This window comes from Theropithecus gelada, chromosome 1 (genome assembly GCF_003255815.1).
Source record: "Theropithecus gelada isolate Dixy chromosome 1, Tgel_1.0, whole genome shotgun sequence".
Classification (NCBI taxonomy): domain Eukaryota; kingdom Metazoa; phylum Chordata; class Mammalia; order Primates; family Cercopithecidae; genus Theropithecus; species Theropithecus gelada.
The window spans coordinates 137,174,300-137,201,255 of record NC_037668.1 but is presented as its reverse complement, the minus strand read 5'-3'; the positions used below and the strand labels follow the sequence as shown (position 1 = coordinate 137,201,255).

At 59.7% G+C, this 26,956-nt stretch overlaps 1 protein-coding gene across 2 annotated transcripts in view; it reads left to right on the top strand.

Annotated features, from left to right (window-relative positions):
- OBSCN (obscurin, cytoskeletal calmodulin and titin-interacting RhoGEF) overlaps positions 1 to 22,688 on the top strand; it is a 162,841-nt gene extending 140,153 nt beyond the window's left edge. The window contains exons 80-105 of one of the 2 annotated variants that reach the window (XM_025402023.1): positions 6,118 to 6,294; positions 9,047 to 9,143; positions 9,497 to 9,621; positions 10,135 to 10,247; positions 10,462 to 10,630; positions 10,870 to 10,951; positions 11,037 to 11,237; positions 11,950 to 12,010; positions 12,413 to 12,490; positions 12,799 to 12,971; positions 13,213 to 13,239; positions 13,918 to 14,070; positions 14,170 to 14,215; positions 14,656 to 14,733; positions 14,999 to 17,024; positions 17,869 to 17,949; positions 18,263 to 18,373; positions 18,527 to 18,694; positions 19,634 to 19,756; positions 19,940 to 20,110; positions 20,729 to 20,810; positions 20,988 to 21,227; positions 21,370 to 21,593; positions 21,765 to 21,840; positions 22,103 to 22,252; positions 22,428 to 22,688. In XM_025402023.1, the coding sequence (XP_025257808.1) occupies positions 6,118 to 6,294; positions 9,047 to 9,143; positions 9,497 to 9,621; positions 10,135 to 10,247; positions 10,462 to 10,630; positions 10,870 to 10,951; positions 11,037 to 11,237; positions 11,950 to 12,010; positions 12,413 to 12,490; positions 12,799 to 12,971; positions 13,213 to 13,239; positions 13,918 to 14,070; positions 14,170 to 14,215; positions 14,656 to 14,733; positions 14,999 to 17,024; positions 17,869 to 17,949; positions 18,263 to 18,373; positions 18,527 to 18,694; positions 19,634 to 19,756; positions 19,940 to 20,110; positions 20,729 to 20,810; positions 20,988 to 21,227; positions 21,370 to 21,593; positions 21,765 to 21,840; positions 22,103 to 22,252; positions 22,428 to 22,605 (5,210 nt within the window). In that variant the 3' untranslated portion in view covers positions 22,606 to 22,688. Of the gene's footprint in view, positions 1 to 3,126; positions 4,797 to 6,117; positions 6,295 to 9,046; positions 9,144 to 9,496; positions 9,622 to 10,134; positions 10,248 to 10,461; positions 10,631 to 10,869; positions 10,952 to 11,036; positions 11,238 to 11,949; positions 12,011 to 12,412; positions 12,491 to 12,798; positions 12,972 to 13,212; positions 13,240 to 13,917; positions 14,071 to 14,169; positions 14,216 to 14,655; positions 14,734 to 14,998; positions 17,025 to 17,868; positions 17,950 to 18,262; positions 18,374 to 18,526; positions 18,695 to 19,633; positions 19,757 to 19,939; positions 20,111 to 20,728; positions 20,811 to 20,987; positions 21,228 to 21,369; positions 21,594 to 21,764; positions 21,841 to 22,102; positions 22,253 to 22,427 lie in introns of those variants that run through there. The other variant, XM_025402032.1, reaches the window with a different exon arrangement.
- Positions 22,689 to 26,956: the final 4,268 nt, after the last annotated feature.

Below are 26,956 nucleotides of genomic sequence, written 5' to 3'. Positions count from 1 at the left end.
ATCCAGGGATTCATCAGGTGCTAGGCCTGACAGCTGCTTTCCTCAGTGGGCCAGAGACAGAATTCTAATCCTCAGCACCCTGGGATTTACGACAGTGTTGTCCAACAGAACTTTCTGTGATGATAGAAATGTTCTATATTGGCTGGGCACAGTGGTGCATGCCTGTAATCCCAGCACTTTAGGAGGCCAAGGAGGTCAGGAGTTCGAGACCAGCCTGGCCAACATGGTGAAACCCTGTCTCTACTAAAAATACAAAAATTAGCCGGGTGTGGTGGTGGGCCCTTGTAATCCCAGCTACTCGGGAGGCTGAGGCAGGAGAATTGCTTGAACCTGGGAGGCAGAAGTTGCAGTGAGCCAAGATCACGCCACCGCACTCCAGCCTGGGTAATAGAGCAAGCTCTGTCTCGAAAAAAAATAAAAAGAAATGTTCTATATGTCCCCTGTCCACTACAGTAGCCACTAGCTACATGCGTCTTTTGAAGCATCTGGAATGTGTTTAGTGTGATTGAAGGACAAATTTTAAATTTTAATTTTTGTTCATTTGAATTTAATTTGCATAGTACACTCATAGTGGACAGCACAGCCTTAGGGCCCTTAGAGGTCCCCAAGCCTGATTTTCACATTTGGAAGATGGAGAAACTGAAGTTCAGGGAAGAGAGGAGGTTAGCTCCGGGTGGCTAATGATTGGAAGCCAGCGGAGATCCCACTTCCCCAGTGCCATGCCCACCGTCCCTTTCTTCATCCTTCAGTGCCTCAAGGATTTAGCAAAATCACACATGCTGCTGCTGATGAAGTAACACAAGAGGACCAGAACTGGGTGAACCCATAAATGTAGGGTTGGTTTTGACCTGAATAATCTGAGAGGACTTCCAATAGAAGGTGTGTGCAGGTGGGAGTGATGGAAGAGCGTGCAAAAGCCAGGAGGCAGGAAAGACTATGGTTTCCTAAGGCCAGATGGCTGAGAAGCTCCAGCACGGGAAAACTCTTAGTTCTCAAGGGGCCTACAACCTCCAAAAGGGGCCTTCAGTTGGCCCTATTATAGGAAAATCCCATTGCCAGACATTTGTTGAGATCCTGGGTTAACCCTTCTTTGGCTTTCTCCCTCCTTCCCTAAAGCAAGTTGCTTCTATGATGCCACCCCACAATAGATGGGACTGCCTGGATGCTCGTGAGCACCCCACTCCTGAAGGTATGCAACGGTGCCAGAGCCTCACATAGATTAGTTCTACATTTTGTCCCTTTGGGAGCACTATTATTATCTACATTTTATGGATAAGAAAATGGAGGAGCAGAGATGGAGCCAGAATGCCCCACTGGCAAAGCTTCAGAGGCGACTCATGCCTAGGGAAGGGAGGACCAGGTGATTTACAAGCATACAAGTCCAGTCTGTTCCAGGCTTAGGAAGGTGGGAACCCTCACCCTGCGAAGAATAATTTACCCACTCAACTTGAGGAATGGAGGGAGCCAACTGCATAGGCATAGCGCTGAACCCAAGGGTGGACCACACAGGTAGAGGCACCAGGGAGGCAGTAGACCCGAGAAGGAAACAGGGCTTGGAGGCAGACCCCATGTGCTGTGCTTGCAGTATCAGTACAGGATGCCCATGTGTCTTTGTGCGGGTAGCAGTGAGTTCGGCATTTGGGGGGATATTTAGGAGTCCCCATCCCCATCCACCTGTTGGGCTGCACTCAACTTACCACCCTGCATCAGCAGATCGGGCAACGTGAGGTGAGCAGATGGGGCCTGGTCCAGGCTCTCAGCAACAAGCGTACTGCCCTAGAGCCTGCATGTGAGGCAGGAAAGCAGCCTGTGGGCATGAGTGGGCCACATCTCTGAGCCTCAGCTTCCCCATCAGTTAGGTGGAATACATCACTCCTTCCTTAATAGCTGAGGGCTGGAGGAGGCAGGACCTGTCATTGCTGTGCACCCCAAGGGGTGGTCACACATCTCTGGGCTCATCCCTGGGAGCAACTGCTTCCAGATAGAGCCCTGAATTAGAAAAAAGCAAAGCTAAACGAGAGAGAGGCAGTACCTTGGACAAAGAAGACAGCTGGCAGTAGCTCACGTGGTGACAACTTTGTCACCTCATACGTGCCACATTCCTTGCCCTGAGCCTGAGGGAAGTGCAGGGCTGAGGGCAAAATGAGTAATAGGCAGGGAACTGGTATGTGTTGTGTGTTACTCAGCACGTTCTGCTTCCCTACCTGTTACTCAGTTTGCTCTCAGTGCTCAGCAAGGTCAGGGACACCGGGCACCAGAGGAGGACCTGGGCTGACTGCTGCACTTCTCCCTCTTGGCCCCAGGCAGATTTTGAGCCTCTTTGAGCCTCTCTGTCCCCTATGAAGTGGGATCAGACCCTCTCCCAGGTTACTACAGAGTCAGACAAGAGAACTTGCAAAGTGCTCCATGCACAGCCACATATAGCCGACCTTGCATTCTGCCTCCATCACTCCTCCCCAGTCCCATTTTGGGAGATGGAACCAGGCAGGAGGAGGGGCTTGTCTGACATCACACGGCTCATCACGGCCAAGCCAAGTCTGGGGCCAGGTATCCAGCCAGGTTTCTTCCTTGGCCTGCCTAAAGCCTTTCCAGGCCTCACACTCTCAGACCCAAAGGCTAGGAGAAAAGGTCTGAGCTCAACCCCCACCCCGCCCCCGCGGCATGAGCTGTCCAGCCCATCCCTGGCTGAGGATTTTCGGGGTGTGCAGGCCCTGCCCTCTTAGAGTTGGCCACTCACCGTCCCCCATGATACAAAGCACAAAGCCTGCTGGTGGCATGGACCTGGAGGGGAGACTGTCACTGGGGCCACTGCACTTAGGATGTGACCCAGTTTTCGGAAGCACTTGCCTTTGCAGTGCGGCACGGGCCTCCCCATATACCTCACCTCTTGTTTTCAGATCTGCACACCAGAGACTGAGGTTGGCCACATGGGACCTTGTGCTTTGTTTCTTTGGTTCTATGGCAGGGGGTGGGGGACTCTGCAGGTTGGGCTCACATGCATGTGTAAGAGTTCTTTGTGCACTCTCACCGCTCGCTTGCTGGTACAATAACCTGAGCTCTTACGCTGCCCTGGCAATCCTGGGCACTGTGCCCATCTTTTCTCGGGCCCTCTCCTCCCTCCCCCAGAGAAGAGACCATCACCACTGTGGTGAAGAGCCCACGTGGCCAACGACGGTCCCCCAGCAAGTCCCCCTCCCGCTCACCTTCCCGCTGCTCTGCCAGCCCGCTGAGGCCGGGCCTACTGGGCCCTGACCTGCTGTACCTGCCAGGGGCTGGCCAGCCCCGCAGGCCTGAGGCAGAGCCAGGCCGGAAGCCCGTGGTGCCCACACTGTACGTGACAGAGGCCGAGGCCCACTCTCCAGCTCTGCCCAGACTCTCGGGGTCCCAGCCCAAGTGGGTGGAGGTGGAGGAGACCATTGAAGTCCAGGTGAAGAAGATGGGCCCGCAGGGTGTGTCTCCCACCAGAGACGTGCCCAGGAGCTCATCAGGGCATCTCTTCACGCTGCCCGGTGCCACCCCCGGAGGGGACCCCAATTCCAACAACTCCAACAACAAGCTGCTGGCCCAGGAGGCCTGGGCCCAGGGCACAGCCATGGTCAGCATCAGAGAGCCCCTCGTCTTCCACGTGGATGCCAGAGGCAGTGTGGACTGGGCTGCTTCTGACGTGGGCAGCCTGGAGCTGCAGGAGACCAGCGTCACCCTGGAGGAGGAGTGCACCATGGAGGAGGCGGGAGAGGAAGAGGGGGAAGACGGAGATGCCTTTGTGACAGAGGAGTCCCAGGACACACACAGCCTTGGGGATCGTGACCCCAAGATCCTCACGCACAACGGCCGCGTGCTGACACTGGCTGACCTGGAAGATTACGTGCCTGGGGAAGGGGAGACCTTCCGCTGTGGTGGCCCTGGGCCCGGCACCCCTGATGACCCTCCCTGCGAGGTCTCAGTGATCCAGAGAGAGATCGGGGAGCCCACAGTGGGGCAGCCTGTGCTGCTCAGTGTGGGGCATGCACTGGGTCCCCGAGGCCCTCTCGGCCTCTTTAGGCCTGAGCTCCGTGGGGCATCACCACCAGGACCCCAGGTCCGTAGCCTTGAGGCCACCTCCTTCCTCTTGCGGGAGGCCCCGGCTCGGCCTGTGGGCAGTGCTCCCTGGACGCAGTCTTTCTGCACTCGCATCCGGCGTTCTGTGGACAGTGGTCAGAGCAGCTTCACCACAGAACTTTCCACCCAGACCATCAACTTTGGGACAGTGGGGGAGACGGTCACCCTTCACATCTGCCCAGACAAGGATGGGGATGAGGGGGCACAGCCCTGATGCTGCTGCTGTGGTGGCTTGGGGCAGCAGGGAGAGGGGTGTGCCCTTGAGGCCTAGGACGCTGCCCAGCCTCAGCAGCAGCCCCTAGGAGCCTCCTGAGGGCCTCCCTGTCCCTGGTCCTGGGCCCTTCTCACCTCACTCAACTTCAGCCAGGAGGACTGGGTGGCGCTTGTAACGTCAGAATGACTGGCTCAAAGACCTCAGCTCTGGGCTATTTCCTCTCAGCCTGGCAGGAGCCTTGGGACTGTGGACGAAAGATGTAGCCTTGGGCATTTGTCCTGTTCCCATGTGGGCCAGGTCCATCCCTCCTGGTCACAGCTGCCAGGCCTGGCATGGCCTTGCCTCTTCTGCAGTCTTGGTGACTGAGACCCTTGGGTGGGTGCTTCCCAGCTCTGCAGGCCCTCCTGGCCTTCTCTACAGGGTGGACATGGGGTCTGTGTGTGGGCAGCAGCCTGTCTCTCAACAAGAATAAAGTAGCTTCCTGCACACCTCTCTGACTCTCCTTGCCTCTCCACTGGGCAGCCCTGGGTCCCCTCCACCTGCAGCCCTCAGGGGAGCCCATACCCTCATCTGCCTTTTACTGTGAGGTCCCCTGGCTGGCCACTGCCTGTGGAGTCCCGGCCCACCCTGGGGTCCCTGAGTGGACCTGCGACAGCTGGTTCCCATCATGGAGAGGCCACTCACAGGGGCACACGGCATGGCCAGAACAGCCAATCATGCTCCTTCCTAGCATGCTGGGTACCAGGCAGGCCTTCCCCAGCCCTGGGCAGCTGGGACTGTTGTCATGGCAGACGTGGGGATGTGGTGACCCCATGGGATCTCAGCATCAGAGGTCAACTTCATTGTCTCTGGCCGGACGATCCCAGCACCATTAGAGGACAACCCCAAGCCCTCCAGCTCCGAGGCTGGCCCAGGGGTCCTGCTGACTGCGTTGGAGTGAGGAGGGTAGAGAGGAGCGTACCCTGGCAATGTAGAGAGCAGCCCAGGTCTCCTCTCCAGGCTGGCGACTGGGGATGCGGCAAGGGCCCTCAGCAAGGGCTTGAAGACACAAACAAGGCGGGAGGCTTGGGGCAGGTGACCTGCTGGACCCGTGTGCGAGGTGCCTGGCTGATGGCCAGGTGGACGGGGAGGCTGCTGAGGGGGAGCTGCCAGTGGGGACCATGCCCAGCAGGGCTCTAGAGGAGTCTCTTGCAGCCAGCAAGGGGCCAGGTGGGGCGGCCAGGGCTGGGGTTTCAGGCAGAAGGGAGAGCAGATTTGGGTCACAGGTGGAGAAGAGAAAGCCCCTGGCAGGCGAGTTCAGGCAGGGGCTGCCCTGGGAGGGAGGGCCCATCCCCAGGGAGGGGTCCACGGTCATGGCTGCCTGGACACCCACTGAACCCAAGCTTCCTCTGGTTCTCGCCTTGGCACCAGGCTGTGCCCAGGTTTGAGGAGAGGCCAGCCCTGGTAGGGGGTTGTGATCAGTGGCAGAGCCAGGGCCTGGGGCAGGTATCCAGGCCCGGCTGCTCCCTGGAGGTGGTGACACTCTCCTGAAGGTTCCCGGGGAGGATGGGCCTGAGCTCGCAGGGAGTCTAGGAGGAGGAAGTGCCTGCCTGCAGCATGGGTCTGTGGTTTTTTCCTCTCTGTGTCCCAGGCCTCCACCTCCAGGCAGCCTCCTGAGAGGGGAGTGGGTGGGGAGGAGCCCAGTGTTGGACCACCTGGGCAGTTTCTGAGGAGGGGGACGGGGTTCCTGGAGACCCCTCCGGAGGCTGCAGCTATCCCAGACCCCCGGGTCTCACCTGCTCTTCACTCATCTGCCTCTTCTACAGACACCACCCTGGAGCGAGTGGACCAGATCACACCCGTCCTGGAGAGACTGCTGGGCCCCAGGGTGCCAGGCCCCTTCACAGGGGACCTCACTGGCCCCAGCCCCTGCCCCGGGGGGGCACCTGCACTCCAGGAAACCGGCTTCCAACCTCCAGTCACCGGATCTTCGGAGGCACCCGGTGAGGCCCAGGCGCATGCTGACAACAAAGACCCCCAGGGATTGACCCCAACCTGGCTGTGCAACGTGAAGGGTACCCATCACATGGGCATGAACTGGCCAGGCCCCAGTGACTCCGATTTGGAATCCCAGTGGCTCCATGCACTGGGGGTCCTGGGCCAAGCCTACCTCTTGCTTGGCCTCAGTTTCCCTGTCAGAATCTTGGCACAGAATGGGTTCTGGAAGGTTCCTCCTGCTCTGAATCTGTTCCAGGAGCCAGAGGCTTCCCATGGTTGGCCTGTGATGGCAAATTCAGGTGCCCTGTGCTCCTCAGTAGACAGGGAGGAGGGGGAGCAGGGGGTGAGAAAGGGGAGGAGGAGACAGGGGAGAAGTAAGAGGGAGAGGAGGAGGGGGATGGAGGGGGCAGAAGACAGGAAAGGAGGAGGTGGAGGAGGGAGGGGCAGAAGCAGCCAGTACCCCAGACAGACCAGATCAGACTGGCTGCTACAAGAGCCAGCTCTATGGGTCACTCAAGCCCCTTCCCCCAGGTGTTGGGGGTCTCCTGTTTTGAAGCACTTTAATGGCTTCTTCTTTTTTTGTCTTTGGGACGGGGTCTTGCTCTGTCACCTAGGCTGGATTGCAGTGTGCAGGGGTGTGACCACAGCTCACTGCAGCCCCAACCTCCTGGGTTTAAGTGATTCTCTCACCTCAGCCTCCCAAGTAGCTCCCATGCCACCATGCCCAGCTAATTTTTTTATTTTTGGGTAGAGATGGGGTCTTGCTGTGTTGCCCAGGCTGCTCTCAAATTCCTGGGTTCAAGCCATTCTCCTGCCTCAGCTTCCCAAAGTGCTGGGATTACGGGTGTGAGCCTGGCTGCCCACCTGCCCGAGCCCTGGCCTCGCTCCAGCCCGGTCTTCAGGTCCTCGATCAAGGAACTTTTCCTAAAGGGACAGATAGTGCATCTGGGGAAACTGAGGCCTGGGTTGGGGGAATCTCATCCAAATCCCTGCTGCTCACCGCAGGTGGATGGGGGCCTGGAGTCAGGCGTCCAGAGAGCCATGAGGACGGGGCTGAAGCGAGGCCAGAGCTGGGGCAGGATGGCAGCCAGGCTCCTCCCCTGCTCCGTCCAGCATCCTCTGCATCTTGCTTCTGTGGGCTTCTCAGGTCCATGCCCTTCTCCTTCTCTTTTGGCCCAGCCCCAGCCTTGGTTGTCTTCACACAAAAGACCATCACGGCCTTGCATCCTGTGTGCCTACCCACTCTGGTCACCCCACACCATCTTGCAGGGGCTTCCCTGATGCACCCTCCCTGGCCACCCCTACCTGGTTCCATCACCTTGGAGAAAGGCCGTCAGGCTGGAGCCAAACAGGATGAGACCTCCAGGGCTCAGTGCCCTCCCCAAGGACAGCACGGGACAGTCCCCCACCATGGTCTCACGCTTAATCCCCTGAACACATGCTCCAACAGTCCCACAGTCCCTATGCTGCTTCTGTGGCCTCCCGCAGGCCAGGTGGCATAGGGTTTGGGGCAAGCAAGCCGCCTTCCCCCATGAGATGAGAGGGCCAGCCCCTCAGGTCTGCTTCCCCACAACAGGCACAGAAGCCCCCAGGCCTTCAATGAGCGCAGGCTCCTCCCTCTAGCTGCCTGGGCACCCTGGGGCCACCTAGGGCTAAGGGGCGTCTCTCTAGGCCCCAACTTGGTGTACATTTGCTCCGTTTGCCTATCACGGGGCTGGCTGGGAGCAAGGCCTGGCCCAGGAGAAGGGGCACGGCATCCCTGTCACCCTGGGAAATGGTCTCTTCTCATTCTTCTGCCTGTCACTCTTCCCCATGCAGTGACTGAAGGCCGGCGTCCGTAAGGGAAGGACAGGCCGAGGGTGGGGCAGGGGTCTGGGAGGACTGGCCCTCACTTGAACTCTGCCTTGTGGGTGGAGTGTACCCTGCCACATCCAATGGGCTGTGTGCCAGGGCCACAGTGGTTGAGCAGACAAACCTGCCCTAGGTGCCGCTTGGCCCATCCGGGGCAGATCGTGGGCTCCTTCACAGGCCTGACGCTCGTTCACTCTGCCCGATGCCTCTGCAGAGTGGGCATGGGTTGGCCTGCTCTGGCCATGACCCCACCCGCCCTGCCTGTGGCGGACACCCTTTCCACTCGTCCACCTGCTTGAAGCTCAAGTGTATTCCCACAGCCACCTGCCCTGCCTGCGCTGCCTGTGCCACCGGCCGGGGCTGTCCCGAGCCCCACTCCTCTACCCAGTCTGCCCTGGGTCTCTCCTGTCCTCTCCCTCACAGCTGGGTGGAGCGGTGTCAAGGGCCCTACCTGTGACCTCTGGGCAGCCCCATGGGGTGATGCCCTGGCCCTCTGGATCCTGCCCACCATTGCTTGCATGCTAGGAACTGTTGAATGCTCCTGGCACACACGGTGCTGAGACAGAGCTGCCTGTCCTGCCTGGCTGTCAGGGAGTGTTCTAGAGGGCAGAGGCCACCGCATCCAGTTGTCAGTCTGGCGGGTGGGCAGGGGACCCTCGGGGCTGGTGGCACCAGGTCGGATATGGAGGGTGCTTGGCACCTGGGCTCTGCAGGGTGGCTAACTGCACATGCTTGAGCTGTGGCCTGGGTACTGGGTTTGGGGCCTAGGACCTTGCCAGGATCTCACCCACAGCCCAGGGCCCCGGGAGCTCAAAGCTCTGCCTGGGCTTTCCTAGCCTGGGAATGTGGGGACCAGATGCGGGTACCACCTGGGCTCCATCTCATGAGGCCCTCATCTCCCAGCAGCCGTGCCCCAGAGGGTGCCACAGCCCCTCCTCCACGAAGGCCCAGAGCAGGAGCCAGAGGCCATTGCCAGAGCCCAGGAATGGACTGTGCCCATTCGGTAACCACCCCAGACTGCTGGGTCTTGCACTGGGGACCAACCCCAGGGGACATCTCTGGGCAGGCAGGGCAGGGCACGAGTTACTGCGGTGTCCTCACAGCCCTCCACTCTTTGCCAGCAGCTACCCCAGGCATGGCAGGTCTGGGAGGAGAGGCCACCCTTGGGATGAGAGGTGTTGGGGGGCCCCCTCCACACTAAGGGCTGGGCACCCGTCTGTACGTCTCATCCCAGAGAGGCTTTGCTGCAGCCCCTTCCTAGTGGTGATGAGCAGGGATACCCTATCTCATCGGGAGGCCTGGCTGCTCAGAACGTGTGGGGGCCCGGCAGAGCCTCACCCCACTTCCTAACCCCAGGATGGAGGGTGCAGCCAGGCCTGGGGCAGGCACAGGGGAGCTGCTCTGGGACGTCCATAGCCACGTGGTCACGGAGACCACACAGAGGACCTACACATACCAGGCCATCGACACACACACCGCAAGTACGGGGTTGGGCCCAGCTGGGTTATAAGTGTGATCCCCATACCCCCTGTCCAGGGCTGGGGGGCATTTGCACATCTGCAGAGGCCACCCAGCCTGTCTCAGCCCTGCCCCAGCCTGGGACGCCCACATTCTACTCACTGTGTCCCTTCAGAGGGGCCAGAACCCTCCACTGGGGAGACGCAAGTGGCAGTGAACTTGGTGTTAATAGGACCCTGTCCCTGAGAACGGCAGCCAAGTTAGTGAGCTCCACTGGCCCCACCAACTCCTCCTGATCACCTGGCCAGCTGAGGTCAGAGTGGGAGAGGCAGTGGTTCCATTGAAGGAGCACCCATAACTGTCAGAAGCCTGGGCAGTCAGGATGGAGTGCTGTTGCTTGGGCTGTGGGGGGCGTTCAGTTGCCCACAGTGTATCTCAGGGCCTCAACAACCACCCAGGCGTGGTGGGCTGTGGCTGGCACCCAGGGTTGTGTGGCTGGGGAGGTGGTTTCCATGGTTCCCTCCCTGCCCTCCCAGGGCCCCCATCCATGCAGGTAACCATCGAGGATGTGCAGGCACAGACAGGCACAATGGCCCAATTCGAGGCTGTCATTGAGGGCGACCCACAGCCCTCGGTGACCTGGTACAAGGTAGGTGTGCAGGTCCAGGTGAGCGAGATTCGGGAATGGCCCCAGGATCTGGGGGACCCACGGGAGATGGGTGCAGTCCACACTGTGCACTTCCTCCCACATCCCCTCCAGACTGGACACACAGCAGGTGTTGGAAGCACTGCTCAGTGAAGGGTGGGGTGATGGGGTCCCCCAGAGTGGGCTGATGGCAGCCCTGCTGATCCTGTGCCTCCAGGACAACGTCCAGCTGGTGGACAGCACCCGGCTTAGCCAGCAGCAAGAAGGCACCACATACTCCCTGGTGCTGAGGCATGTGGCCTCGAAGGATGCCGGTGTTTACACCTGCCTGGCGCAAAACGCTGGTGGCCAGGTGCTCTGCAAGGCAGAGCTGTTGGTGCTTGGCGGTGAGTTGGTTGACCCCTCCTGGGCCCAGGCTCTGCAGCTGGGCTGGCCAGGTACAGGTCTTGTCTCCATGGGGCAACCTCTCTTCCCATGGGTGGTACCTGGGTGGGTGTGGTCCCTGGGTGGGTGTGGTCCCATAGTCTTGGGTCCAGGAAGCAGCTCCCATTAACACCACAGCACTGGGTTCCGTGGGGATCAGGGTGGTCACCTTTGCCCATACCAGCTGCTTCCCATTCCTTAGGGGACAATGAGCCGGACTCAGAGAAGCAAAGCCACCGGAGAAAGCTGCACTCCTTCTATGAGGTCAAGGAGGAGATTGGAAGGTAGCACCTAGCCCCCTTTCCCCTGGACAGCCAGATGGCTCCTTTCCTCAGGCCACCTGGGCTCTCCTCACTCCGTCTTTCCTAGGGGTGTGTTTGGCTTCGTGAAAAGAGTGCAGCACAAAGGAAACAAGATCTTGTGCGCTGCCAAGTTCATCCCCCTACGGAGCAGAACTCGGGCCCAGGCATACAGGGAGCGAGACATCCTGGCCACGCTGAGCCACCCGCTGGTCACGGGGCTGCTGGACCAGTTTGAGACCCGCAAGACCCTCATCCTCATCCTGGAGCTGTATCCTGCCCTCAGCCCCTGAGAGGGCTTGAGGAGGGGCATGCAGGGCCAGGCCAGGGCTCAGAGGAGCCATGTGCTTGGTGTCCCCTGCCTGGCTGGGTGGTGGCGACAGCCACCCAGCCGGGAATTTGGGTGGGGAGTCTTCTGTTCCACGGGGCAGTGACTGGAGTCCCCAGGGGGTACTGGTGGCTAGCTGGCCCTGATGACCTGATGCCCTCAGCAAGGATGGTGGGGGTCCGCTCCCACTCTGTAGATGGCCTCTTAGAGAGGAAGGAGCTGCTTGGCCTGGCTACTCTGGGGCACACCCTGCCACCCACGTGGCCTTGTCTTGGAGGTCTCCTCTGTCCTCTGGTGCTCTTGACGGTGTCAGCCGGACACATGCCCCACTGCCCCAAGTCGGTGTCCTCTTTGCAGGGAGAGGGTGCTGGATGGGCTCTGTACAGAGGGGACAGGATGCCCCCTCCCACTGTGCCAGTGCAGTGACTGGCCTCAGTCCCCAGCGTCAGCCTGCAGCCCCTCCCTTTTCAGGGCTGCATGCCATCTGGGGTTCAGAGGGGTCCCCACTCCACTCTCCTCAACCCTGAGCATCACCCCCTGCTGCCCCCAGAGATCAGATGTGCCCGTAGTCCTGGCCACCTCATTGTGAGTGTGGGTTTCTGGGGGCAGGCAGGTTTCAGCTTCCCAAGCCTGTTTTTCCTTGATGGGATCCCAGGTGCTCATCCGAGGAGCTGCTGGACCGCCTGTTCAGGAAGGGTGTGGTGACAGAGGCCGAGGTGACTGGGCCGCCGCCTGCCACTGCCCCAGCCACGCACCCTACCCCAGACCCCTCTCAGACACCAGGTCCCTGCAGATACAGTCCCAGCCACAGCCCTCTCTAGCTCAGGGGCCTCTGGGGCTCCCCATGGCCTCCAGGGCGTGTTGACCCCTCAGTCAGGCTCTATACGGCCTGCCACCCCGCCTCACTTGGCCAGCTGACCAGCCCTGCCCACCCCTCCCCCACTGAGGTTCACAAGTCCATCGTATCCTCCCCACCTTTGAGGGATCTCCTGGCTTAGGGGCACACAGGACCCAGGAGGGCTTTGCATATCAGCTGCCGAAGCCAGGAGGAGGCCGGACTTGAAGTGGAGGGGGAGGCTGGGGCTGGGCTCCCACCTGAACAGCAGCCCTTGCTACAGGTCAAGGTCTACATCCAGCAGCTGGTGGAGGGGCTGCACTACCTGCACAGCCACGGCATTCTCCACCTGGACATAAAGGTTAGTATGTCCTCATCGCTGCACCCCAAAGCCTGGGACCTGCAGGCCAGTGGGGCAGGCTCACCACTCCCAGCTTCACTGAGAGGGCTTGCTTGCCTCCAGGGACAGGGAGCTCACCACCTCCAGGCAGCCCTTTCGAGTGGGGTGTGGCTCTGGTGGAGCAGAGGCTGTCCCCAAATGGCTGCACCAGGTGCTCCCCACTGCCTCACCCTGTCCCCGGGCCTCTGGGTGTCCCCACCAGGCCCACCAGCCCCAGGAGTCACCCCTTTAGGGCATGGCTCTCACCCACTCCCAACTCTCCCCGACAGCCCTCTAACATCCTGATGGTGCATCCTGCCCGGGAAGACATTAAAATCTGCGACTTCGGCTTTGCCCAGAACATCACCCCAGCAGAGCTGCAGTTCAGCCAGTACGGCTCCCCTGAGTTCGTCTCCCCCGAAATCATCCAGCAGAACCCTGTGAGCGAGGCCTCCGACATCTGGTGAGTGGGTGGCTGGGCCAACGGGTCTGGGTCTGCAGCTTCTCTGGGAAGCCGGTCCCCACAGATGGCTGGGCCCTCTCCTCTGCCCCAGGGAGGCAGCAGGCAGCCTACTGGTCAGCCAAGGGGTCCTCCCTGAACCCGTCTCCTCCTACAGACCTGGGCTCCCTGCTTCCCTGTGTGTGTGCCTCTTACCTGAGGGCCAGGCCTGGGGCGACGCACAATGTGTGGTTTTGTCTTGCAGGGCCATGGGTGTCATCTCCTACCTCAGGTGAGCAGAGCCCTGCTCCATCAGCTGACCTAAGACCCCTCCCTTGTAGGCCCACTGAGGGCATGTGTACCGCTGGCTGCTCCCCAGATCAGAGACCCGAGACCCAAGGGGCAACTATCTTGGGAACAGGCGGTCAGCCAACCCTGATAAGAGGTTCCTGCCCAGAGGGTCTCACAAACACCCTGTCATCAGAGGGCTGTGCCGGGTCACGAGGCAGCCAAGCCACTGCCCTGCAGGACTGGGGGTTGTCCAGCAGTCACTCATAACAGCCACTGCTGCCCTGAGGATGACGGTGGTATAGACAGCCTGGACCTCCTCAGCAAGTTGATCCTTAATTCCTAATTCAGGCTGATCTTGATGCCTGCCCCAGACTGGATCCCTATTTCAGACTAAGGCTGGTGCCCACCCAGGCTGACCCTACATCCCTGCCCCAGCCTGAGCCTGGATCCCTATCTCAGACTAAGGCTGGTGCGCACCCAAGCGGACCCTATATCCCTTCTGCTACTTGAGCCCAGATACCCCAGGCTTGGTCTGGGTCCCTGTTCCAAGCTGAGCCTGGATCTCTCTGGGCAAATCAGAGAAACTTGCTGGGATTCTCAGAGCTAGATGGGAGTGGGACTAAGAGCCCATCCGCAGTCAGGGCCTCATCTGAGGGCTAGACCCTCCCTCTGCCTTCAGCCTGACCTGCTCATCCCCATTTGCTGGCGAGAGTGACCGTGCCACCCTCCTGAACATCCTGGAGGGTCGTGTGTCATGGAGCAGCCCCATGGCTGCCCACCTCAGTGAAGACGCCAAAGACTTCATCAAGGCTACGCTGCAGAGAGCCTCTCAGTGAGTGCGCACCCAGGCTTCTCCTGCCGGGGGCCAGTCAGCCCTGCCCCAGGGGGCAACTGACCACCTGACCCCTCCTGAGCCTTCCTCTCCCTGCAGGGCCCGGCCTAGTGCAGCCCAGTGCCTCTCCCACCCCTGGTTCCTGGTGAGTATCAGGGTCAGCCCCACACTATGCAGGCAGAGCCTGAGGCCAACAGGGGCAGGGCCTCTGGGCAACAGGGTGTGTGAGCACAGAACTGTGGCTGTGGCCTGGACTCTGCCCGGCCCAGAGGACGTTTGTCCCTGTACTTTAGTGAGAGGGCTGTGGGAACCTCAAGCTGGAACCACGTTTCAGTGCCCCAGCCCCCAACGCCCAGCAGGAGGCAGGGAGAACTGCGAGGAGCTCAGGGACAGGGGGTCGCTGTCACCTCTGACCTCTGACCTTTGCCATCTGCCCCACCTGGACATCTTGGGTGAGGGCTGTGGTGTCCTGGATCCAGGGGATCCCAGGACTGGGGCTGCCCAGCAGGGCTTCCATCATGGGAGGGGCCCCTATCAGGGCACCATGGTCTCCCTGCTATGTGGCTGCCCACCTCGGTCTCCCAGAAATCCATGCCTGCGGAGGAGGCCCACTTCATCAACACCAAGCAGCTCAAGTTCCTCCTGGCCCGAAGTCGCTGGCAGGTGAGCCATGACCATCTGAGTAGGGACCAGTGAAGGGGAAACTGAGGCCCCACAGGGTCAGCTGCGCACCTAGGAGTGCAGGGAAGTGGGGCTGGGCTCCTTTGAGCATGCTGAAAGGAGATGGGAGTCATCTGCTGGGCACAGTAGGGATGGGTGCACAGAATCCCATGGTGCAGGAGGGTGGAATGACTGTGCCCTGGGGGCAGAGGACCCCAGAGCTCCTGGGTCTCCCCACCTGATGCCTGCTGCCCCCATGCGGTTCCAGCGTTCCCTGATGAGCTACAAGTCCATCCTGGTGATGCGCTCCATCCCTGAGCTGCTGCGGGGCCCTCCTGACAGCCCCTCCCTCGGTGTGGCCCGGCACCTCTGCAGGGACACTGGTGGCTCCTCCAGTTCCTCCTCCTCCTCTGACAATGAGCTTGCCCCATTCGCCCGGGCTAAGTCACTGCCACCCTCCCCGGTTACACACTCGCCACTGCTGCACCCCCGGGGCTTCCTGCGGCCCTCGGCCAGCCTGCCTGAGGAGGCCGAGGCCACTGTGCCCTCTGCCGAGGCCTCAGCTCTGCCTGCATCTCCTGAGGGTGCTGGGCCACCGGCCGCCCAGGGCTGTGTGCCCCGGCACAGCGTCATCCGCAGCCTGTTCTACCAGCAGGCGGGTGAGAGCCCTGAGCATGGGGCCCTGGCCCCGGGGAGCAGGCGGCACCCAGCCCGGCGGCGGCACCTGCTGAAGGGCGGGTACATTGCGGGGGCGCTACCTGGCCTGCGCGAGCCACTGATGGAGCACTGCATGCTGGAGGAGGAGGCTGCCAGGGAGGAGCAGGCCACCCTCCTGACCAAAGCCCCCTCCTTCGAGACCGCCCTCCGGCTGCCTGCTTCTGGCACCCACTTGGCCCCTGGCCGCAGCCGCTCCCTGGACACGGAACATGACCCTCCGAGCACCCCACGCTGCTCCCCAGAGGCCTGCTGTGAGGCACAGCAACTGCCTTCAGCCCCCTCCGGGGGAGCTCCTATGAGGGACATGGGGCACCCTCAGGGCTACAAGCAGCTTCCATCCACTGGTGGCCACCCAGGCACTGCTCAGCCAGAGAGTCCATCCCTGGACCACCCTTGGGGGCGGCCAGCCCTTTTCTGTCATGCCAAGCAGGGTTCTGCCCCCAAGGAGGGCTGCAGCCCCCACTCAGCAGTTGCCCCATGCCCTCCTGGCTCCTTCCCTCTAGGATCTTGCAAAGAGGCCCCCTTAGTACCCTCAAGCCCCTTCTTGGGACAGCCCCAGGTACCCCCTGCCCCTGCCAAAGCAAGCCCCCCGCTAGACTCTAAGATGGGGCCTGGAGACATCTCTCTTCCTGGGAGGCCAAAACCTGGCCCCTGCAGTTCCCCAGGGTCAGCCTCCCAGGCGAGCTCTTCCCAAGTGAGCTCCCTCAGGGTGGGCTCCTCCTGGGTGGGCACAGAGCCTGGACCCTCCCTCGATGCTGAGGGCTGGTCCCAGGAGGCTGAGGATCTGTCCGACTCCACACCCACCCTGCAGCGGCCTCAGGAACAGGTGACCACGCGGAAGTTCTCCCTGGGGTGTCGCGGGGGCTACGCAGGTGTGGCTGGCTATGGCGCCTTTGCCTTTGGTGGAGATGCGGGGGGCATGCTGGGGCAGGGACCCATGTGGGCCAGGATAGCCTGGGCTGTGTCCCAGTCCTCAGAGGAGCAGGAGGAGGCCAGGGCTGAGAGCCCACCGCCCCAGATCAGTGCAAGGCCTGTGCCTGAGGTCAGCAGGGCTCCCTCTAGGAGCTCTCCAGAGCCCGCCCCATGGGAGGACGTTGGGCAGGTCTCCCTGGTGCAGATCCGGGACCTGTCAGGTGATGCAGAGGCGGCTGACACAATATCCCTGGACATTTCCGAGGTGGACCCCGCCTACCTCAACCTCTCGGACCTGTACGACATCAAGTACCTCCCATTCGAGTTTATGATCTTCAGGAAAGTCCCCAAGCCCGCTCAGCCAGAGCCACCCTCCCCCATGGCTGAGGAGGAGCTGGCCGAGTTCTCGGAGCCCATGTGGCCCTGGCAAGGTGAAATGGGCCCCCACGCAGGCCTGGAGATCACAGAGGAGCCAGAAGACGTGGATGCGCTGTTGGCGGAGGCTGCCGTGGGCAGGAAGTGCAAGTGGTCCTCACCGTCACGCAGCCTCTTCCACTTCCCTGGGAGGCACCTGCCACTGGATGAGCCCGCGGAGCTGGGGCTGCGTGAGAGAGTGAAGGCCTCCGTGGAGCACATCTCCCGGATCCTGAAGGGCAGGCCGGAAGGTGAACCCCCACCCCACCCCAGGCATCCTTCACGTCCAGGGGCCCCCATTCTGTAACTGGGGCTACTGCACTCCAGGTGACGGCAGGAGCCCCCGGGGCACCCCCGCCGGTGTCCAGGTGCTGCCCACACCTCCTGTCCCTGCCTCAGGTCTCTGAATCTTGGGGTCACCTCTCCAGCCCTGACAACCCTCCCCACGGGGCAACTGAGACCCAGCCCTGGGACCTAACATAGCTGAGGAGGCCTGGGGAGGCTGTAGGTGGTATGCCGCTGGGGAAAGCATTTGAAGGGGCCAGAGTCTTCCTGAACCAGAATCCTTCCTGACCCCAGACTCCTCCCGACCAGCCCCAGACCCTCCCTGACCCCAGACACCCCAACGCTGTACTCTCCCAACCCCAGATCCTGCCTGACTGCAGACCCTCCTAACCCCAGATCCTCCTGAGTCCTCTTTGACCCCATAGTCCTCTCTGACCCCAGACCCTACCTTACCCCAGACCCTCCCCAACTCCATGCCCTACCTGACCCCAGACTCTCCTGACCTCAGGCCTTCCCTGACCCCAAAACCCTTCCCAACCCCAAAACCCTTCACAGCCCCATAGTTCTCCCCGACCACATAATCCTCCCTGGTCGTGGACCCTCCTGACCCCATGCCTGGAGGTGGGGAGGGTGCCTGATATTCGTGTTTCCTCTGTGGCCTGGAAGTCTGAGGAGTGGGCAGCGGGCCAGCCGACCACAGTTGCTTCCTGTCCCAGCTGCTCCGGGTCCTTGCAGCCAGAGGCGGCTGGTGCTACCCAGAGGGGCCAGGCCTCCTGACCATGATCTTCATCGGCCCCCTTCCTCCTGCAGGTCTGGAGAAGGAGGGGCCCCCCAGGAAGAAGCCAGGCCTTGCTTCCTTCCGGCCGTCAGGTCTGAAGAGCTGGGACCGAGGTGAGCAGGCCCAACACAGAGACTGGGCCCCATTGCCTCTCAGGGTCCCACCAGCATGGCCAGACAGGTGGGGAGCAGGCTTGCACTCACAGGGGTGCGGGAACCGATGAGGGGTCCTGGTGGGTGTGGTGAGCTGAGCAGTCTTGGAGGACTTCCTGGAGGAGGAGGTGGTGGTGCAGATGGGCCAGTCTGGGGAGTGGGGAGTCGTGGGTGGTGGGGCAGGGCTCCTCCTGGTGTCCCCACTGCGGGGTCCAGGCCATGCTCTGGGGCCTGGAGGTCACCCCTGAAGGCTGATCTCATCCTCCCTCCTCAGCGCCGACATTCCTAAGGGAGCTCTCAGATGAGACTGTGGTCCTGGGCCAGTCAGTGACACTGGCCTGCCAGGTGTCGGCCCAGCCAGCTGCCCAGGCCACCTGGAGCAAAGGTAAGAAGCTATTCCAGGGGCTGGGGGCTGGTGAAATCGGGTGAGTGGCCATCGCCAGCCCCACAGGATGCCTCGCTGTCCAGAGGGAAACTGAGGCCCAGGGAGAGGTGTGAGGCCTGGCTGTGGCATGAGGCTTGCTCTGTACTTTTGCAGATGGAGCCCCCCTGGAGAGCAGCAGCCGTGTCCTCATCTCCACCACCCTCAAGAACTTCCAGCTTCTGACCATCCTGGTGGTGGCAGCTGAGGACCTGGGTGTGTACACCTGCAGCGCGAGCAATGCGCTGGGGACAGTGACCACCACGGGCGTCCTCCGGAAGGCAGGTGCGTGGGCCACACTGGGGGTGGGCCAGGGAGGCTGGGCCAGGGCTGCTGGGAAGCCTCATCCTCCGTGAAATGCTTCCGGGCCCGTGCATTGGCCGCTGAGGCGGCTGCTCCCCGACCCTGAGCAGCCCACATCCCTGTGGGGCCAGGCACCGCACACGGCCAGGGCTGCAGGAGGCCCGAGAAGGTCAACAGAGTTCTGACCACACGGGCTGCCCTGGGCTGGCGGGAGGTCCTGAGCTGGTTCCAGCAGAAGGAACCAGCCTTGGGAAGGACGGCCGGATGCAGTTGCTGACGTTACAGGGCTCGGAAGGAAGCCTGTTCATCCACGCTCCCTGCCAGGGAGAAAGCCCATCCCATTGGCCACTTGCCAGGAAAACTGAGTTTCTTGGGCACATGACCCATCGCATCATCTTCCCATGTTCCTTCCACGCCCATCCCTCCAGCCCATGCAGGAGTGGGCTGCTTCCGGTTCCATATCTCAATCAAAGTTGAGTTCCAAGCACAACACAGTTCCCTGGGCATGTTTCTGAGGTAGTCAGGATGGGGGCTACAGGCCTAGCTCTGGGACCCCTGGCCCAATGACCAGAGTGGGCCAGCCTGCCTGAACCTGTGTAGGGCAACCCAGTGAAGCCCAGCAGCCCCACCAGGGCCCCTCTGACCAGAGCCTGGGCCCCTGCACAGGGTTCTGGTCACACCGCGGTGAATGGGCCAGCCCAGGAGCGGGTTCTGGCAGGGCAGACACCTCCCCAGCCCCTCGCCAGGAGAGGCCCCTCCTACCATTCCTCACTGTGATTGGACCCTGAATGAACAGGACCAGGGAGGGTGGGCTCCAGAGCCCTGGTAGCTGCCAGGGTGAGGCAGGGGCCAGCCAGATATTGCCCCCTGGAGGCTGGGTGCCCACCCTGGAGTCACTGACCATTGGGCAGTGCCTTGCAGAGCGCCCCTCATCCTCGCCATGCCCGGATATTGGGGAGGTGTACGCGGATGGGGTGCTGCTGGTCTGGAAGCCCGTGGAATCCTATGGCCCTGTGACCTACATTGTGCAGTGCAGCCTAGAAGGTATGAGGTGGCCCCTGCGCCCAAGGCTCCGGCCACCCCTCATGGGGGCCATGTTGAGGGGCCCTTGGGGAGGTGCCTGGCCTGCTCTGTGCCCATGGTTGGCCTCAGGGAAGGGTTTCTCCACCCCCACTGATGTGGTGTGCAGAGGCCTCAGTAGCCCCTCACGTGCTCCTGTGTGGCCAGGTGGCAGTTGGACCACACTGGCCTCCGACATCTTTGACTGCTGCTACCTGACCAGCAAGCTGTCCCGGGGCGGCACCTACACCTTCCGCACGGCATGTGTCAGCAAGGCAGGAATGGGCCCCTACAGCAGCCCCTCGGAGCAAGTCCTCCTGGGAGGGCCCAGCCACCTGGGTGAGCCACACCACACTCAGGGCTTGGAGGGTGGGAACAGCAGCTGGAAGACCCAGATTATGCTCCCTCCTGTGCAGGGTCTCCATAGCTGTCCACTTCCTTCTGGGGAGAGACCTGCTCCTGGGCTTGGCATTCAAGGCCTACACACTTTAGGGGCTACCTCACCCCCAAGGCCCCCCCTTCACTCACCTACACTTCCATACACTTGTTGGTGGGCCCACAAGTCCATTCTGCTTCATGCTGAATGTTGGTAGTGAGTGTTGATAGTGACTGCCCCTTGCTGCCTCTAGCTTTGGTGGAGGAATGCTGGGGTTGATTAGTAATGTCTGTCCTGGGCTCAAGACAGACAGAGAGGGCATGATTGCTATGGGTGGTCCATTCTCAAATGCCCCTGCAGCCCTCATACACACCTTCACTCAGGTTGGCTCTCACTGTTTGCTGTACCCCCTCCCTGTCCCCGTACCCCCAGAACCTGAGGAACAAAAGGTGGGAGTGTGTAGGAGCTCAAAGCCCCAGTTGTCAGGGTACCTGGGAAAGGGTGATGGGAGAGGTGGGGAGAGCTGGGGCTGTGGGGATGCTCTCTTCACCCCCTCTTATGGCCTGCCCCTCCTCCCACAGCCTCTGAGGAGGAGAGCCAGGGGCGGCCAGCCCAACCCCTGCCCAGCACAAAGACCTTCACATTCCAGACACAGATCCGGAGGTGCAGGGGCCTCGGGGGCTGCAGGCGGGTGGGGCCAGGGCCTGGACCCCCCCTTGCTGGCCACCCATGGCCCCACACCCACCTTCTCGCTAAGCTGGGCTCCTGCTGTTCTGAGTGTTGGGAATCGGGGAATGGGAGGGGATCACCCACCAGCCTGACCGCTGTCCCCTTGAGCAGGGGCCGCTTCAGTGTGGTGCGGCAGTGCTGGGAGAAGGCCAGCAGGCGGGCGCTGGCGGCCAAGATCATCCCCTACCGCCCCAAGGACAAGACGGCAGTGCTGCGTGAATACGAGGCCCTCAAGGGCCTGCGCCACCCGCACCTGGCCCAGTTGCATGCAGCCTACCTCAGCCCCCGGCACCTGGTGCTCATCTTGGAGCTGTGCTCTGGGCCCGAGCTGCTCCCCTGCCTGGCTGAGAGGTGAGGGTGGCCTGGGGTGGCATGGTTGAGCTGATGGACTGATGGACGCAGACCTCTGGGGTGGGGCCGGAGGACCAGGCCCCTCTGCACAGCCCGGTGGCCCCCACCCTGGAGCCTGGGCTGAGCAGCTTCTGCCCCCCAGGGCCTCCTACTCAGAATCGGAGGTGAAGGACTACCTGTGGCAGATGCTGAGCGCCACCCAATACCTGCACGCCCAGCAAATCCTGCACCTGGACCTGAGGTCTGAGAACATGATTATCACCGAATACAACCTGCTCAAGGTCGTGGACCTGGGCAATGCACAGAGCCTCAGCCAGGAGAAGGTGCTGCCCTCAGAGAAGTTCAAGGACTACCTAGAAACCATGGGTACGTGTGTGGACAGTTGGGGGGAACTCACCTGAGGCGGGGGGCAGGAAGAAGCCCCCTCTCCTCCAGTGCTGTCCCCTCTCCCAGCTCCACTGCCACCCACTCAGCCGCACACCTGGCCCACACACCTGTGCCCCTCCACCTGAGCCCAACCACATGTGCCCCTCCCAGCTCCAGAGCTCCTGGAGGGCCAGGGGGCTCTTCCGCAGACAGACATCTGGGCCATCGGTGTGACAGCCTTCATCATGTGAGTCCTCCAGCCTGTCTGGGGGTTACTAGGTGGGCTGGGTAGTCTCCTCCCTCCACCCGAGGGTGACCTCACGGCCCCTGCACCCCCATACCCGAGGGTGCCCTCACGGCCCCTGCATCCCCGTCCACCCGAGGGTGACCTCACGGCCCCTGCACCGGCCACCCGTGGGTGACCTCCGTGCTCCTGCATCCCCTCCACCTCCGCCCTGGTCTACCCGAGGAGGGTGACCTCAGGGCCCGTGCACCTGCCACCTGTGCAGGCTGAGCGCCGAGTACCCGGTGAGCAGCGAGGGTGCACGCGACCTGCAGAGAGGACTGCGCAAGGGGCTGATCCGGCTGAGCCGCTGCTACTCGGGGCTGTCCGGGGGCGCCGTGGCCTTCCTGCGCAGCACTCTGTGCGCCCAGCCCTGGTAAGGCGCGCCCCTCTCCTCCTTCTCCCCGCCCCCTCCTCCTTCCGTCCCGCCCCGCCCCGCTACTCCCTTTCCCCTCCGCCCTCTCCCCTCCCCGTCCCTCTCCCCTTTTCCACTCCCCTTCCCCACACCCCTCCAGCCGCTGGGCCACGCGCTGAGCGTTTGTCGGTTCCAGGGGCCGGCCCTGCGCGTCCAGCTGCCTGCAGTGCCCGTGGCTGACAGAGGAGGGCCCGGCGTGTTCGCGGCCCGCGCCCGTGACCTTCCCTACCGCGCGACTGCGCGTCTTCGTGCGCGATCGCGAGAAGAGACGGGCGCTGCTGTACAAGAGGCACAACCTGGCCCAGGTGCGCTGAGGGTCGCTCAGGGCCGCACCTCTCGGTCTCCCCGCTGGGGCTCGCTGCAGACGCGCCAATAAAAACGCACAGCCGGGCGAGAAGTCTTCCGTCTCTTTGCATTATTTTCTTTTGGGAAGGGGAGGGAGTGAGGGCTCTGTCCCCGCCTTTCTGGCTGGGACGCCGATCAGGCTGCCCAGCTGTGTCTGGGCCTGCGAGGCCCTTAGAAGGCGTCCTTAGGGGTCGCTCCCTCACTCCCATGCTCCGCGCGTTCAGCCCCGCGGGGCGTCTCCATCCTCACACCCGTGCGCGTTTATTCCACCCGCCGTGCGCCTTCCTCTCTTCCATCACGCTGACCTCCAGCCCCGCAGCCCGCTTTCTCCGCCGTCGGGCCAGCGGCTTGTTTCCAGAACTTCTCTGCCCCAGGAAGAGTTCTTGGGCAAAGTGTGCAAGCGAGGGCGGGGAGCCGCGGGCCACGATCCGCTGGCGGAGAGAAGGCTTCAGAGTCGCTGGCGCGTGGCCTCGGTGGAAAGCAACCCAGTATTTGAGATTCCAGGGGCAATGACTGCGCTGGCCGAGCCCCGCCCTGCCCCTTGCCAGGAGTGCGGGAAGCCAGGGCCGTGGGGTGTGCGCATTGTCGCTCAAACGCTCCTGAACGCCCTTTTTCCTACTCTTCTTTGACGTGGGAAAGGGAACTTGAGATAGGTGCAGCCCAGGAGACCTGGGAGCTGGCAGGGAGGGCCTTCTCCTCTTGCAGATAAAACCTTTTGCAGAGGTCCCTCAGACACAAGGCCAGGCCACTTATACCTATGTCTGAGCACAGGTGGAGAGAAGGCTAACCGACCACTCCTGGCTAAAATGAGTCATGGTGATTCCTGGCCAGCTTAGATTTATGGAGACATCCAGTGATGGAGTTGTCCTGGCTCTCTCTGACAGCATGCAACCCAGAGTGAGGCCCCGTTGTTTTAAACACTCCTTTTAATCACCAAAACATTCAGCTCTTCATTGCATCCTCTTCTCGAGCAGCCCCAGGGTTCCCAGGGTGGGGATATGTTTTCCACTGTCCCCAGCAATAAGGCCAACTTGTTGGACAACAGCTTCGTTTCTGGGGGGCTGGGGCTGCAGGGTGTAGACCGCAGTCTCTGCCCTCCTGATTCTTAGCTCATCTCAGGGGCCTAATGCTGATGGGTTCATTCTGCAGTGTCCAAATGCTGAACACCTCCCCTGAAATCTTACTAAGCCCAGGACACTTTGAATTAAAATCCAAGCATCAGCCAGGCAAGCCTGGGATTACAGGCTTACACCTATAATCCCAGCACTTTGGGAGGCTGAGGTAGGAGGATCACTTGAGCCCAACAGTTCAAGACCAGCCTGGGCAACAACCCTTGTCTCTACAAAAAATAAAAAATTAGCTTGGCGTGGTGGTGCATGCCTGTGCTACCAGCTACTCGGGAGGTGAGCTCAGAGGTCAAGGCTGCAGTGAGCTGTGATTGTGCCACTGCACTCCAGCCTGGACCACAGAGCAAGACCCTGTCTCTAAAAAGAAAACAAATCCAAACATCTTCTAACTTGAACTGACTGCCCTCACTCCCTCTGCCCCCACACTGCCTCTGACTTTACCTTCCTCCTCCTTTACGACCTCCTGAGAGTCAGCGTGTCACCACTCAATGCATCACAAAGGGCACAGGCACCGTGCACTCACTTTCCCATGATGCTGATGTCAGGGTGGGGTGGGGGGGAAGGTAGTATCTTTTCCTCACCCATTGCAAGGCATATGGATGAACCTTGCATGTATGGCCCCAATCACAAAGACAGGTTAACAAGATAAAGCATGACACACATCTATTTAACAAAAAGTTTTATGTGACAAGTGAGTCTTCAGAAACAAAAACCCAAAAAAACAGGCAAATCTGTCTATTTTTTATGCTTGGGTTTGATGAAGAATGAACAGTCATGTAAAAATACGCTTAGAAAAAAAGCAGGTGTAACTTAATGGTAATAAACTGGGGGCAACTGGCCAAGGCCTGTTTATTCAGATTCTTCTTGGCCTCTGGAATGAGGATCCTATGACCTGCTTTTGGGGGAGGTAGGTCAGATAATTCTCTTATGGCTTCCTTCAAGGAAGAAAGGCAGGAGAAGGTCAGAGAGAGACAATTTCCTTCAGCATGAGATACTCAGCATGTCAAGGTGCCATATTTTGGGGTATTACATTCTAAGCCCCATCACTGACATCTCACAAAACTGTAGTACAATATGATGACCATTAAGACTGGTACAGTCAGGACAGAGAACATTTCCATCTCGAGAAATCCCTTATACTGCCCAAAAAGGCATTAAAATAACCACACCCACTTTCCTCCCACGGCAACACTCCTTAACCCTGGCACTCAACAATTTGTTCTGCACTAATATAACTTTGTCATTTTAGGAACATTCTATAAATGGAATAATCCTATATGTGGTATCTTTTGCCTGGCATCTCTGGAAATTCATGAAGGCTGCTGCATGTGTCAATAGTTCATTCCTTTTTATTGCTGCAGAATATTCCATATTATGGATACACCACTGTTTCTTTAACCACTTATCCATTGAAGGACATTTGGGTCATTCCCAGTGTTGGGAGATTACAAATAAAGCTGCTGTAATCATTCATGTACAGGTTGCTGTGTGACTGTAAGTCTTCATTATTCTGGGATAAATGCCCAAGAATGCAATGGCTGTGTTGTGTTGTCATTTCATTGGACAGTTTTTTATCCCCTTGTGGGTGAAATATCCATTCATGTCTTTTGCCCATTTTCTAACTGGATGGTTTGTTTACTTAATGTTGAGGATGAAGAGTTCCGCGTATATTCTGGAGACCAGCCATTTGCCATATATGTGGTTTTCAAATATGTTCTCCCACTTTTGGGCTTGTCTTTTCTTCCTCCTAACAGAGACTTTTCTTTTTTGAGGCAGCATCTCAGTCTGTTGCCCAGGCTGGAGTGCAGTGGCACAACCATGGCTCATTGCAGTCTTGAATTCCTGGGCTCAAGAAATCCTCCCACCTCAGCCTCCTGAGTAGCTGGAACTAAAGGTGTATGCCATCACACCTGGCTAATTTACTTTATTTATCTTTTTTTTAGAGATGGGGTCTCACTGTCTGTTGCCCAGGCTGGTCTCAAACTCCTGGGCTCAAGAGATTTTCTCGCCTCAGCCTCCCAAAGTGCTGGGATTACAGGCGTGAGCTACCTCACCTTAACAGGGTCTTTCACAGAGCAAAAGTTGTTAAATTAAAAAAGTTTTAAGCTGTGATAAAATACACATAACGTTTATCACTCAACCATTTTCAAGTGTACAGGTTTTTGTTGTTTTTTTTTTTTCTAGACAGAGTCTTGCTCTGTTGCCCAGGCTGGAGTGCAGTGGCACAATCTCAGCTCACTGCAACCTCCGCCTCCTGGGTTCAAGCAATTCTCCTGCCTCAGCCTCCCAAGTAGCTGGGACTACAGGCATGTGCCATCAAACCCGGCTAATTTTTTGTATTTTTAGTAGAGACGGGGTTTCATCATGTTGGCCAGGTTGTTCTCAAACTCCTGACCTCAGGTGATCCCCCTCAGCCTTCCAAAATGCTGGGATTACAGGCATAAGCCACCGTGCCCAGCCAAGTGTACATTTCTGTATTGTTAATTATATTCACATGTGGTGCAACCATCACCATCATCCATCTCCAGAACTCATCATCTTGCAAAACTGAAACTCTGTCCTCATTAAAACCCATTCTCCCTCCTCCCAGGCCCTGATAGCCCCCATTCTACTTTCTGTCATTATGAACTTGATTTCCTTTGATACTGAGGAAAGAAAGAGACCCTCTCATATTGTTTTATACTCAGTACCTGTTTTAAGAAAAAACAAGGAAGCAAAACCAAAGACAGGCAGCCTGGCGCCAGACCCAAAACCAGGCCTGGGCCTGCCTGGCCTAAACCCAGTAGTTAAAAATCAACTCATAACTTAGAAACCAATGTTATTCATAGATTCCAGACATTGTATAGAAGAACATTGTGAAACTCCCTGCCCTGTTCGGTTTCACTCTGACCACCGGTGCATGCAGCCCCTGTCACGTACCCCCTGCTTGCTCAAATCAATCACGACCCTTTCATGTGAAATCTTTAGTGTTGTGAGCCCTTAAAAGGGACAGAAGTTGTGCACTCGGAGAGCTTGGATTTTAAGGCGGTAGCTTGCCGATACTCCCAGCTGAATAAAGTGTTTCCTTCTACAACTCAGTGTCTGAGAGGTTTTGTCTGCGGCTGGTCCTGCTACATTTCTTGGTTCCCTGACCGGGAAGCCAGGTAACTGACAGACGGCTGAGGCAGCCCCTTAGGCGGCTTAGGCCTGCCCT